General features: G+C 39.8%; 1 protein-coding gene across 12 annotated transcripts in view; it reads right to left on the bottom strand.

Annotated features, from left to right (window-relative positions):
- Positions 1-14,955, bottom strand: part of DNAH8 (dynein axonemal heavy chain 8) — a 343,702-nt gene that overhangs the window by 181,408 nt on the left and 147,339 nt on the right. For 11 of the 12 annotated variants that reach the window (XM_055263328.2, XM_063632277.1, XM_063632276.1 and 8 more), the window contains 10 exons: positions 13,456-13,628; positions 11,625-11,803; positions 10,052-10,239; positions 7,287-7,373; positions 7,083-7,190; positions 5,784-5,918; positions 3,436-3,597; positions 1,235-1,481; positions 870-1,111; positions 641-781 (listed from right to left, as the gene is read on the bottom strand). In XM_055263328.2, the coding sequence (XP_055119303.2) occupies positions 641-781; positions 870-1,111; positions 1,235-1,481; positions 3,436-3,597; positions 5,784-5,918; positions 7,083-7,190; positions 7,287-7,373; positions 10,052-10,239; positions 11,625-11,803; positions 13,456-13,628 (1,662 nt within the window). The remainder of the gene's footprint in view (positions 1-640; positions 782-869; positions 1,112-1,234; positions 1,482-3,435; positions 3,598-5,783; positions 5,919-7,082; positions 7,191-7,286; positions 7,374-10,051; positions 10,240-11,624; positions 11,804-13,455; positions 13,629-14,955) is intronic. The other variant, XM_063632279.1, reaches the window with a different exon arrangement.

The following is a 14,955-nucleotide window of genomic DNA, read 5'->3' as shown; positions in this document are numbered from 1 at the left end:
TCAGTGCAAACTCAACCTTCCAGGTTCAAGTGATCCTCCCACCTCAGCCTCCCAAGTAGCTGGGACTATAGGCACTCACCACTACACCTGGCTAATTTCTGTAGAAACGGAGTTTCTCCACATTGACCATAGCTGGTCTCAAACTCCTGAGCTCAAGCAATCCACCCACCTTGGCCTCCCAAAGTGCTGGGATTACAGCTGTGAGCCACCGTGCCCAGACAATGAAGTCTTCTATTGTTAGGATGGAACCAGTATTGGTGTGTGTGTGTGTGTGTGTGTGTGTATGTGTGTGTGTGTGTGTATGTGTTATTTTTTATTTTAAAATTTAATTACTTTATTTTATTGATTGTCACTATTAGACACACTTTCTGGGACAGGTCACTAAACCTGACAATGGGAAAGATAGTTCATTCCCCTTCCTCTGACAACATCCCTCTGGGAAGTGAAAATAATAGAGAAAACAGTAAGATCATTAAGAAGATCTTCAATAGGAATCAAAATTATCAGAGCTTTTACAGCCACATCATCAAATGATTTTTATGGACTGCCTGAACTTTCTATTTCAGATGGCTGTAAACTGCAACTGAGTGAAAAAAAAATCAAAATCGAAGTAGTAAATGTACAAAAAAAAAAATCTTACTTGCACAATATAGTTGCACTCCAAGAGCTGCATTTTGGGATTGAGATTTAGTTTCATATATGTGTATGTATCTTCAAAGACTTTCTCATACAGTGTCAGGAATACCGCAGCTTCCTGTGCAGTGCGTTTCTTCAACCATGCCTGCAACAAAGAAACAGAATCTCTGTTTAGTAAGAAAGTGAAACGTGGAGAGACTCTGAGGGTCCTTCTTCCCATCTCTCTGCCCCACCTGTAAGATTGGCCTCCAGCTGAGAGCAGAGCTGCTGATATAGACCATGCCCATCCTAGAAACCGTGGCAGGAGAGGCGTTCTCGATATTGTGGACTTCAAACAGAAGCTTACAACTAGGGGCCATGGGAATGCGATCTCCATTAGCTAGTGTCAGAGTTTTATTGTCATCCAAAACGGAATTTAAGTTCTCAATCCAGATGGCATCCACAGGACCATCTAAAATGAGGAAAACGTTTTCACCTGCAAATAATTAAAACAGAAAATCACTTTTCACCTGCAAATAATTAAAACGGAAAAACCAAACAAATATTGTCTTAATACGCTGGCAGGGAAAAAATGATCACAAAGGAGTTTTGTGTATACCTTTTTTAGCTTTTAATGTTTTTCTCCACAGAGTAGAAAAAATCCCATCTGTCCAGTCATTGGTAGCAGTGTCCAGTCTGCCAAACATCTGAGGTGCAGTAATGGCTTTTGGATTCATTCGCATTTCTCTATGAGGCCTTCCGCATTCTGTTTGCGCCTTCATTAGAATCGTGATAACGGTTGTCTTTCCAGAACCACTAGGCCCAAGAGTCATCAAGCCATGCCGTACCAAAGACGTCTCGTATAACTACACAATTAACCAGTAAATTAAAAAATGTAATTTATGAGTCTCTTGCTGACATTCATAGTAGCTACTTGAAGATTAAAGGCTTTAAATAAGCTCTTCATTAAAGTAACTAGTTCACTACTTTTAAGTTGTAAAAAATGTTGTTTTACTAGATGTGCATAGCAAATGAGCACCACGTTATAAAACGATATGTGCTAAAGTAATAACAATGTGGAGCTTGAATTACATTTTGGAAATAATTAACTCAGCATCTAGTTTTTGCTTCTTGCGTGATGATTCCCTGTGATTTTGGTTTGTTGCTCTATAACCAGCAGTTTTTCCACGCGCAAACTTTCTCGGCATCCAATGTGATGATATCGCCCCTTAGTGGTGGAAAGCAGCAACGCAGAGCATCACAGTGAAGATCCGTTTCACAGGGGCCTTCTAATTCCCCAGAAATACATCATGCATGAGAGGATTCCTGTGCAAGTGATTTATTCAGGGAGTGCTCCCAGGAGAAACCAGTAAGAGAAGGGGAAAGCAGGACAGGAATGTGAAGAAGCCAAGCAAGGTGTGATTGAGGACAAAGCCCTGTAGAGGACAGACTTGAGCCTGATCCCGTGGGAGACTGGAGTGTAACTTACATCTCAAAGATTGCTCCACCTGGAACCAGGAGAGCTTGACTTTCCTACTCCATCAACTCTTAGAGACGTTTGTTTGGGGGTGGATGGGAAATAAACTCCCGTGCAGCACCTACTCTTTGTGCCTGCCAACAAAATGGCTCCAGTCCTCCTTTTGCTATTAGAAGCGAAAACACACAGAAGCTGGGCAGGGGCACGTGGAAATGTTAAAACAGATTCAAGGAGACCAGGCTAGGATCATGGACAGCTGCTGTTATAACATCCTGTCTGTAGTTTTCTCAATAAAAAAAAATAAGAAGTCAAAGGTCTGACAGCTGCTCAGAGGTAGAGTGAGTTATTCTCCTAACATTTTGGACAGAAATGTATTACCATTGTAAACTATAGTTCAAAAGCACCATGTTCCTGACATGTTCAAGAGCAATGTTATTGACATCAACAAAGAACCCAAAATTCTAGTCGCCACCCATTGAGATGGCAAGAATTTTAGAACTCAATATACTGTATGCATATCATATATAAATCATGTTTTCCCAGAAATTTTTTAAACTCTTAAAATGGTTTCCAGTACATGAATGATGAAAAAGACTTTTCCCCCATGCACATATTTCTTTGTAAGAGATACTTGCACATCTCATAATCTGGCAAGAACAGTAAGTTAAAATAAGAATTGTTATATTACTATTTCAAATGCAGTTTTCAACAATGTCCACAATTTCAGCTCCTTAATTTTCCAAAAGCTCTGGAAAATATTCCCAAAGCATCAAGCTCATAGAGATTTAATCCTGTGTCTCTGCTACAAGTTCTTGATTCTACTGGTAATCCAATCAAGTGGTTAGATGGTTGTCACAAGGATGAAATATGATGAACAGAAAGACACCAACATACGCAGTCAAAAGATTCAGGTTTTAGTGTAGGTGAAGGATATAACATGTCCACACACAAAGCAGGAGCAAAGTAGCACTCCCGGATTTCTCAGGCTCTGCACTCCACTGAGGCACCCAGCTGCAGCCAATACTACCAGATTGGCACAAGAAGCCATCTGGGTTGTTCCATTCCCCTAGAGTTTTTATAACCTACTATTTCATCCTAACATTGTCACTGGGTGTAAGTAACAACTGCAGGAAATCACTGCTTGATTACTGCGAGGCAGGGTAAATCCATACTATCTTCCTAGGACACCACATCCCCCCAAGTATTCTTTTTGCAATGATGTATATATGATGTTTTCATTTAACATTTACATCAAGTAAGACTAACCATGAGTTTTTCTATTCAGACAGGAATGTTTAACACATACTTATCATTATACTGATAATAGATTAAAATGTCTTTACCTGCACGAGTTTCAGGTTCCAGGGTGGATGGTTAATCAAACCCTCTATCTGAACCTGATTGGCTACTGCACTTTGCAGTTCCGCATAAGTATTACTATCCAGTTGCAGTCCTGGGAACAGGTCATTGATTAAGCTGAGGAACAGGGGTTCATCTTCATCAACCTAAGGTGGCATGGTTTAAAATAAATTTACTCATTCAGTCAACAAATGTTTATCAACTAGCTGGGATGTGTATAGTACTTATCACTTCATCCCCAGAGAACCATTTATTACTCTCCTAATCAGGCTTGTATTCTCTAGTACTTTCTCCAGAATATCACTGATACGGTTTGGCTGTGTCCCTACCCAAATCTCATCTGGAATTGTAGCTCCCATAACTCCCACATGTCGTGGGAGGGACCCAGTGAGAGGTAACTGAATCATGGGGGCAGGTCTTTCCCTGCTATTCTCATGATAGTGAGTAAGTCTCACAAGATCTGATGGTTTTGTAAACGGGAGTTCCCTTGCACATGCTCTCTTGCCTGCCGCCATGTAAAGACATGACTTTGCTCCTCATTCACCTCCCAACATGATTGTGAGGCCTCCCCAGCCATGTGGAACTGTGAGTTCATCAAACCTCTTTCCTTTATAAATTGCCTTTATTAACAGTGTGAGAACAGACTAATACAATCACCATTGAATCTACATTGTACCCAGAGTTCCTTAGCATTCAATGTGTTCTACAATCCTGCCCCAATCTATTGCTCCAAAGTACGACCTCATTACTTTATCACATGAATCTTTGCTTCTCACAGTGGCATTTGCATTAACCTTAAAAATGATAATTTGTAGTCCCAACCCCATGAAATTAAAGAACTAATATTTTATTTAAATTGGGGAAATAGCTATAACCCTGCATGACTTCATCCAACAATGGCTGGAAAAGTCCATCAGGGCAGTGTTCTGAGCCTTTCTTATAAGCAGTAGGTTTGAGTACACTGACTCCAGTCCTTATTTGCAATGTCTTTAATGCATAGATTGCCCTGTTCCCAACATCTGACGCCTTATGATTTCTCTTTATTCTCCAGGGCTTTGTTGATGCTTTCTTGAATACTTGTCTAGGAATTTCCAAAACACCATTATCTAGGGGAGGCTTAGACTGCACTCCAGCCTGGGTGACTTAGGGAGTCTAAGCCTCCATTACAGTCCATGTTGGTCATACAGGCAGTGAGGTATACTGGCAGGAGCAGTGGATTTGGTACCAGAAAATCTTATAAATTTTTGTCCCCTCTTCTCAGCTGATGGTGATTATGGGGGAATCCTACAACCTCTAGTCTCTGTTCCCCAATAAGTGAAATGACAATAAGCAAGCTAGCCATCCAGATCCCACAGAGTTGCTGTGAGGCTCAAACAAGACAATACACCTGAAAAGACTTTGTAACACTAACGAATTCCACAGATGTTAGTTTTTGTAACTAGAATGTAGCTTCCTGAACCATTTCTTCTTCAACCTTGTACACCCATGGCATGGGCACAATATGTGGCATGTAGAAATCCTTATATGTCACATGAACCCGTCCATCAGCTATTCAAAACAACCTGGCTGGGCTGGGCTGGGCATGGTGGCTCATGCCTATAATCCCAGCACTTTGGGATGCTGAAGCGGGGTGGATTACTGGAGTCCAGGAGTTTGAGACCAGCCTGGGTGACATGGCAAAACCCCATCTCTACAAAACAGTACAAAAATTAGCCAGGCATGGTGGTGTGCGCCAGTAGTCCCAGCTACTCAGGAGGCTGGAGCAGGGAAATAGCTTGAGCCTGGAATGAGGAGGTTGCAGTGAGCCAAGATTGCACCACTGCACTCCAGCCTGGGTGACTGAGTGAGACTCTGTTTCAAAGAAAAAAAAAATCAGGCTGTAACCATGACAAGCATTAAAGCAGCATGCTCTCCACAGCAAATATTCAATATGTTTTTGGAAAATAGAAATGGTGTTTATGTTTTGAGAGAGATATATCTGAGATAAGCTAGTTACATACAGAGAAAGCAAAACATTCACATGGTTCCCTGGGAATCTAGATTCACTTGGTGAATAATGGTAGAGAACTAGGTTAAGTCTTGGAGCTGAAGCCCACTGATGACCTGTTTCACTGCACACAACTGATCAAAGGAGGCACTTATAGTCCATGTTGGTCACAAAGGGTCATGGGGCCTTTTGCTTTCTTCTGGAAGCACAGTGGCAACTTTGCACACTTATTATCCCTGTAATTATGAGTGCTCACAGCTCAACATCAGCCTACCCCTACTTGTCCACCAAATAGAAAGAAACCACATTAAAATTGTGGAAAAGAAGAGAATTCAGAGAAGATACCAGTTTAGAAAGGTTCATATCTCTTAGTCCTCTCATGACAATGCTTAATTCACTATCTTCTGGTCTGGCTCTTTTTTGAGATCCAAGAGTCCTCAATACAGATAGAATATTTCTCAATCCAAAGTCATAATGAACCTGAGATGGGAGAAGAGGGCAAAAAGATGGTTTAATTGAAAAACTAAACATAGACTCACGGGTCACTCTATGCATATAGGTCGATTCTGATACTTATATGCGATAGTTTTGGGGTGACTAAGACGCAAAGGTTTATTAGCTCAACTTTCCTACCTTTCCTTTGACTGAAATATGATCATTCCATGGGAAAATCCAAGCTACATGATCAAGTAAGTATTCACACCTTAAATATCTTTTGAGAATAATATAGTCTGATACAGTCTGAGCAACAAACAATAGATTTTTTTTTTTTTTTTGAGATGGAGTCTCGCTCTGTCATCCAGGCTAAAGTGCAGTGGCGGGATCTCGGCTCACTGCAACTACTACCTCCCGAGTTCAAGCAATTCTCCTGCCTCAGCCTCCCCAGTAGCTGGGATTACAGGTGCGTGCCACTACGCCCGGCTAATTTTTTTTTTTTTCTGTATTTTTAGTAGAGACAGGGTTTCACCATGTTAGCCAGGATGGTCTCGATCTCCCGACCTCATGATCCACCCGCCTCGGCCTCCCAGAATGCTGGGATTACAGACGTGAGCCACAGCACCCGGCCCAAACAATAGATTTTTAAATGCATAACCAAGAGGTTACATACTATGTGATTCCGCTTACATAACATTCTTGCAATAAAATTCTAGACATGGAGAAAAGGTTAATGGGTTAGGGATTTGGGAGAGAGGTGGGTGTGGCAATAAAGTAGCATGAGGGAACCTTGTGGTGATGGAACAGAGCCATATCTTACATATTCATACAACTACACACACACACACACACACACACACATACACCAGTGCATGTATAACTGATGAAACCTTAACAAACTCTGTGGACTGCTTCAGTGTCCATTTCTGGTTTTGTTATTGTGCTATAGTTACAAGATGTCAACACCAGGCAAGGCAGGGTGTAGGGTACATGCCTCCCTGTACATTCCTTTGCAACTTCCTGTGAATCTACAATTATTTCAAAATAAAAGGGTCTTAAAAATACACAACCAATTAAAATTAATTCTAAAAGCATTTTAGAAAAGAGTCAATGAGATTTTAACTCACTGATGGGTATTTATCAAGGGAAAATTACAAAGCAAAAAAAACAAATACTATTGCTAGGGGGAAAGCAGATCTATAAAGTTACCTGTTTAGTAAGTTGCTCTTCACAGAGTTTGTAAAGAACATAAAATTTTTGAGCCAAGATAACATTTTCAAGAAAACCACAGCTTGCAAGTTTAACTCTCATAATGATCTGAAAATTAACACAGTGAGATTTTTTTTCAACAACTTTAGTGAAAAACAAGTAAAGAACATAAAGTACATTATGCTTTTAAATCCTAGTGCATACCTGTCTATCAGGAACCATCATAGCAACAGTTCTAAACTGGATTTTTAGGTTTTCTGGTAGTTCCTGGCGCCCAGCATATCCAGGGTTCTAAAAGTTAAAATATGTTTAATTTTTAATTGTTAATACAATTTTCATTTCTGAATACAAATATATTTCAAACCCCTAATTCAGATTTTAAGATGGTACTGAAAAATATTAGATTCATGAAATACTCTTGTTTTCTCAAAACAATGTGTATTAGACCATGCATATTTATTTATTTATTTATTTTCATTTTTATTTTTTTTTGAGACGGAGTCTCGCTCTGTCACCCAGGCTGGAGTGCAGAGGCGCGATCTCGGCTCACTGCAAGCTCCGCCTCCCGGGTTCATAGACCATGCATATTTATTAATATTCACATGCCCTTTTATATATTTCCATTTTCATGATATTAATAAAGTCACACACAATTTTGTGTGGCAAAATTGTGTCTACTGGCTTAAAAAATACAAAATTGTGTCTATTGGCTTAAAAAATAGAAAAGAACATGAAATAATACAAGAGAAAACTGAATAGATACCTGATAATTATAGTCTAAAGTATGTTATTGAAAGAAGAAAAAAACTAAGGATTTTATACTGATGAGCTTCCTTGGGCATTTTTTTAATTCCATCTCTTCAATTATTCTTTGCAGTCACAGTTACAGAGCTCTTTGGCTGACAAAAACCCATGGAAGTGAGGAGAAATAAAGATGGCAGTGAGGGGAGATAAAGAAGGGAATGATGGGAAAAACACTGAAATGGACAAAAGTAGAGACAGACAGGAAATGAAGGCCTCCTAAGAAGCAACAGATTGAAGAGAGGTCAGACCCACGTCTCAAAGGAAGGTTGGAGATTCAAAGACAAGTAAGGCCAACAGGAATGAGTTATTTTAGGCAAGTTTGTTAAAAACCTTCAGTCCCTGACCATTTACTGGGCACTGTCAATAGGCCAGGTACCTTGCTAGGGGCTGGAAATACAGAAATTGAGGCTGCCTCTCAATATTCCTCTTAACCTTCCTGAGCCACAGAAGCCCACTTGCAAGCTGGGTACAGCAACACCTAGATTAAAAACTACATTTCCCAGCCTGCCTTGCAGCTGCTGTGATTATATTCTACACCGCAAGATGCAAAGGGGCACACTGTATGAAATATCCTTGATGTTTGTTTGAAGGGAGTTGACTCAGTCAATTGGCTGCAACACAAGAGAGATGCTTTCTGTAGCATCTTGGTTCATAAGGTGACCTTGAAGATGGAATTCATGATGGAGTAGAACCGTAAAAGGATCTTAAGAGAATCCTTACATGTTAAAGTACAATTTTTTTTAGGTTTCAGTTACTCACAGCTTAATGCAATATCTAATTGCTATTTCCAATATTATTCTTAATCCAGGGAGCATGTTAAGCTTTTTGTAAAATCCCTTCTAGACCATAGTTTTACACTGAGTACATTTCTTCATCCCACTTCCTGACTTGTAACCAGCACTTCCAGATTATTCTTATTTCCCCCTAACTGTTTTACTGGATGTTTGCTTACAATAAAGTGTATCAGAAACATTTCTGATTTTGCTTCCTATAATTTATCATCTTTATCCATGGAGATATTTAAAAACTCAGAGTGCTTTGTGTTATCTTGCAACTTCGAGATTTAACTTTATGGAAAACACATAAGTTTTAAAACTGGTGACACACAAAAGCATAGAAACTCCCGTTGATTCATGCCTTTGGTTTTCTATCTTTACAACACTGAATCTCAAAGCTCACCCTTAATCACATGGTAACTGAATTTGTTACAATTCTTTGGTATAGGACCTTGTTAAATTATTGCAGACATTTTATTTTTATTTCCTTTTATTTGGTGTCAAAAAAAAACCAAGTGTGGAGGTTAAGCAGTCAGATTTTGACGTTAGAGAGACAATAACTTCTTCTTTCTCTTACTGGCTGGGTAACCTAGGAAGTTTTTAAGTCTCGCTGAGCCTCAGGTAAGTCAGCTATATAATACCCACTTCAGAGGGCTATCGTAGCTATAAGATACAGTGTACATGTGAGAGAATATTTCAGGTCCTTCCTCTTTCTAGTTACATGATAGGACGGCACATTTTCCCCCACCCCACCACCCCTTGAAGTTAGGTCGTGAAACTTGCTTTAGCCAATGACTTAGGACTTGCGTCACTTCTGGAAAGAAACTCTAAGGGTTGGAGCACAATTCTTCATGTTCTCTTTTTCCTTTGCTATAGCAAAGAGCAATGATTGAGATAGTAGGTACCTTGTTGTCAGGCCGAGTACCAGAGTAAAGACATACAAAGCAGCCCTGGCCTCCCACCTCTACCCTAGTCAACCCACAGTGGACACGTGGCATGACAGAGAGATAAATCTTGTGGCTTTAAGAAACTAAGATTTAGGGATTGTTTGTTACTGCAGAACCACGTGAGTTATGCCATCTGATATAGCACATAGAACATTTAGCCTGTACCTTACACATATTATACTAAGTGGTCAATAAACAGTATCTATTATTATCATTAGCATATTACCTCTGTAGGTCTGGATCTGAATTTTTTTTAATTGAAAAAAATTACTATTTTATCTTCTGTCTGGGCTATAATGACTACTAAAAAAAATCATACGGTAAGAGAGAACAGCTCATGACTCCTGGATAGTTGGTCACTTACCCACTAACACATACTTTGTTTTATTTATGTCTATGACAATTAAACTAATTAAATTGCATTTAAAGCCTTTTTTCTCACCATCGTTAAGAAGATTCCAAATTCTGGATTTAAATCAACGCAATCACCATCAGAAAAAATGAACTGTTTCTTTCTCTCTTTTCTTGCTGTCAAAACAATATAAATTTGTTGTGCTGCCACTGATAATACAGGCAATTCAATTCTGTTAAACTCATCAAAACAGCCCCAGGAACCTGACTGCGCAAGACCTGGCATGAAAAACAGTTAATTTGTAAAGTTTTACTCTATGATATACCTTCTTGATAACAATCATTTCTCCAGTGCTCCCAAACCATTATACATTGAAATGGGATTATGTAAAGTTTCGTATCTGGCTGTTGATAAATACACATTTAATTCCAGTGATAAAGAGAGGTTTAATTATTTGTATATTTTCATCAAAACAATGGAAATAGTACACTGCCAAGATGAAAGTGCAGACTTTGGGGGTATTTTGAAAGTAGAACCAACAGTGTTTGCTGACAGACTGGATCTGAGTATAAGAGAAAGGGCAGAGTAGAGGATAGGTCGCAGTTGTTTGGGGGATGGTTGTTTTGTTTGTTGCTGTTGTTGTGTCTAAGCACCAAGAGATCAGGAGTTTTGGTTTTTTTTTTTTTTTTGGTGGAGTCTTGCTCTGTAGCCCAGGCTGGAGTGCAGTGGTGAGATCTCGGCTCACTGCAACCTCCGCCTCCCGGGTTCAAGCGATTCTCCTGCCTCAGCCCCCTGAGTAGCTGGGATTACAGGCACGCGCCACCATGCCCAGATAATTTTTGTATTTTTAGTAGAGACGGGGTTTCACCATGTTGGCCAGGATGGTCTCGAACTCCCAACCTCATGATCCGCCCGCCTCAGCCTCCCAAAGTGCTGGGATTACAGGCGTGAGCCACCATGCCAGGCCGGGAGTTTGGTTTTAAACATAGTGAATCTGGACCTGTTAGACATTGAAGTGGACATGCTAAATCACCAGTTGTATGTAATGAATCTAGAGTTTCAAGAAGTCCGAGCTAGAGATGTAATTCTGGAGTCATCATACAGATGGCATTTAAAGCTTGGACCTACATAAGATCACCAAGAGAATGCACGTAGATAGAAAAGAGAAGACCGCCAAGGACTGAGCTCTGAGGCTGATGTGTCTTCAAATATTTTTTTCTCTGTGCATCTGAAAACACCTTCTACCTACCTTTCAGGATTTTCTCAAAATTTTCCATCTGCTGATGGCCACCCCTTTGTTATTTTCCAGTGTTGCTATGCTTTCTAAAAATCTTTCATTTCCGTGGGAGGGAAGCCACACGTGTCCCCCGTTTGCTATCTTGATCCTCTCTACTATCATTTCAGGCAATTATACATTGATTCTATTTTCATAATCTAACACACATTCCATGCATAGACTATAACATTAGCAATAGTATTGAACCATACGAAATTGTTGATATCCAGCCATTTTTGACCAAGAAAAATGGCAATATCATATGGATCAACCCATACTAATGTAGATTATGTGAGATCGCGTCACTTTGGATTTATATCAGAAAATAACATTAAAAGGCAATAAAAATAAATTCACCAAAAATAATCTACATTATTTGACACTTGCCTTTGAAAATCCTTCCTAGGCCTCTGAAATCCATTTGATCTGAGCAATTGAACACGACCACATATTTTCCCAAACACCTTCCCATGTCTTTTGTGGTTTCTGTTTTGCCAGTGCCAGCTGGTCCTGCGGGAGCACCTCCCATGTTCATGCCCAAGGCCTGAGCTAACGTGATATAGCATCTGCAAATGTTCATCCAGTAAAGCATTGTGAGTATGGGATGACACATTACAGGATGGCACAAGCAAAAGTCCAATGTGATTGGAATGGGCCTGTTTATTTTAGAGTCTGAGTAGCCCACATGAAAGAAGTGACCAAGCAAGGTTAGGGCACTTGATATTCATTAAAAGTACTACAGTGAATCCAAAGATTTCTTGAGACAAATTTCGAAACTCCTCAACCCTGACTTAAAACCTTCAGGCCTTCCTCCCGTTACAGTCAGGAGAACCAAATGAGCAGTATTGTGCTGGCAGATGTTTAACAACTGGCTCTGCAGAAAAAAAAAAAACAAAAAAACCTGGTTTTCATGTTTGCCAATTTCTATTGTATAAATACTTCCACCGTGGTCAACGGCAAGCTACCAATGTGATATCACAAAGTCGGGGCAAAATGCACATAGACAGAAACCAGGTAAGGCCAGGCACGGTGGCTCAGGCCTGTAATTCCAGCACTTTGGGAAGCCGAGACGGGTGGATCATGAGGTCAGGAGTTCAAGACCAGCCTGGCCAATATGGTGAAACCCTGTCTCTATTTTAAAAATACAAAAATTAGCCAGGCATGGTGGCATGCACCTGTAGTCCCAGCTACTTGGGAGGTAGAGGCGGAGGCTGCAGTGAGCCAAGATCATGCCACTGCACTCCAGCCTGGGCGACAGAGCAAGACTCTGTCTCAAAAAAAAAAAAAAAGAAAAGAAACCAGGTAAGTACCACAGGCTGATGCAAGTCAGCTCCACCACACCATTGTAAATAAATAGTTTCACTATGAAATAATTCACTCATTTAGAAAAGTGCAAAGAATACTAATATAATAAATCTCTTTGTATCCATGATCCAGCTTCTGTTGTATTTGTTTTGGATCTAAGTAAAACTAGTAAAGATCTTAGTAAAGCTTCATGAGACATGATGCTTAATATGTAAACACCAATAGAAGAGAAAACACTGACAAATTTATGTTGCTATGGCACTGGGCATATAAAAGGGATAGGTTCAATAAATCAAAAGAAGGCTGAAGATGTAATTTGATATAATTTCAAATACTTAAAGTAACGGCAGCACTAAATATTAAATAACCCAATTTAAGTCAATTCTAACAACATTTATTGAATGTTTTCTATGCACAGCATACTTAACTGGGTGTCATGGGATAAAAAAGACCTAGTAATTGCCTAGTGTCATATAATGGAAAGAATTGTGACGGGATCTGCCATTGACTAATTATTCATATTGGCCATTAAAATGTACTTTAGGTATCAATTTCCACATCTGAAAATACAAAGACTAAATTACGTGATCTCCAAGGTACCTTCCTTCTTTGCAATTTTAACTTCTTTTGGGATTCTAGGAATATTTTCCCGTCTTGCAATCTAAAATTCACCATTAAATTACTCACAGTCAACATTCAAGCTTGCTTTTATTCTTTTATCTTTTTCTACTTCATAAAAATTCAATGCACATGTATATTTAAGTGGTTATTTCATTGTTAGGCTGACTTTAATGAGCTAGCATCTACCCAGCATGACAGAAATCTGCTTTTGTTAATATTTCAAATGCAACTTTAAATAATGTTAAGCACATTTTAAAATCACAAAATGAAAAACAAAAACTGGGTTTCCTACCTATCTGTTAATGGAGTGATAACAAGGCGATCAGTACATCCCAGAAATTCATTTTGGTAAATAAAATCAACATCTGTAATAGACACCACAGTTTGATCCAAGTCTTCCTTAAAATAAAATCTACTCTGTTTCAGCCATTCAAAATCAGTAGGTGATTTGATATGCATTTTTACCTTAAAAACATAAAATACAAAAAAGCTATATACTGAATTGCAATAGCATAAAACATAAGCATGTGGGCAGTTTTTTTTAATTCACTCTTTGATGAACTGATTCTTATTCACTTAACAAATATTTATTGAGTTTCTTCCTATGCTTGACACTGTGCTAGGTGAACAAAGACAGAGATGGTTCCAGGCTTCCAGAGCTTACAGAAAAAAGCAAAAGGCAAACAGTGAAACAAATCATTGCAATAAAGTACAAAGGGCACCACCACCGAAATTCAGGGCTCATGAATATATGGGGCAGGAGGACCTAACTACTCCAGGGTATCTGAGAGGTGCACTCAGAGGAAGAAAACATCTCAACTAAAACCCAGATAAATAGTAGGAATTAGCCAGGGCCACCGGGAGCGGGGAACAAAAGGGATAATGAGGGTGTGGGAAGAGTAAGTGCTATAGGCAAATGCCCAGAAGATCTGATTGGTATCTTCAAGGAACTGAAAAAAGGTCAGTACAGCTGGGGGCATCCCGGGATCTAGAGAAAGCATGAGAGTTGAGGCTTCACAGGGCCATGGGAAGGGGTTTACGAATTGTCCTCATAGCAGTCAGAAGCCACTAAAGGGATTAAGCAGGGAAACACACGGTTATATATGCACATGTCTCCCTGCACCAGCACTACAGCCAAGCCACCCAACCTGCCTAGTCATCAGCATATACAAGTGAAGCAAGAGGTACTGGGCTCCCATAGCCATGGATGCAAGCTCTAGTACCTGGTCCATTCAAAGAGACAGAAACCAGGTAAGCAACCTTAGGAACTCCATTCCATCACAACCACATTCTGAGGAGCTTCGCGACTTTCCAGTGAAACTGGTGAAACACCAGTCCTGCCCATTCAGAGGAATCAACACAGGAAGTGGCAAGTGGTCCCCTTCACTGCTCTTAAACCCAGTAGGCCCACTTCCAGGTCATTCAATTGACACTAAAAAGTGGACTCGTGGCTACTATACAATGTTCAGATCTCCATCTGACCAGGCCTCCATATTCTTTGCTATTTACAGTCCTGCTTTTTGTTATTGTTGTTTGGTTATGATCTTGCTTCCTCCTCTAATTAAGGACTGGCTTTCCACCTAAAGCACAGCTTGTATTCATCACCGTGAGTTACTTTCAGGTAACACAGTCTGGCCCCACCCCCAGGGAATGCTCTGTAACACAGGACTCAAGGCCATGGGGATGCTCTCCGCCAGCTACTTTCAACCATCTGTTAAGATGGTAAGAAGGAGATGGAGAAGAAAAGAAGAATAGTTAATATATTTATTGAGTTCTTGCTGTGTATCAGGTT

This window comes from Symphalangus syndactylus, chromosome 23 (assembly GCF_028878055.3).
Source record: "Symphalangus syndactylus isolate Jambi chromosome 23, NHGRI_mSymSyn1-v2.1_pri, whole genome shotgun sequence".
Classification (NCBI taxonomy): domain Eukaryota; kingdom Metazoa; phylum Chordata; class Mammalia; order Primates; family Hylobatidae; genus Symphalangus; species Symphalangus syndactylus.
Note: the sequence above shows the minus strand (reverse complement) of the source record. Positions and strands in the feature narration are given on the sequence as shown.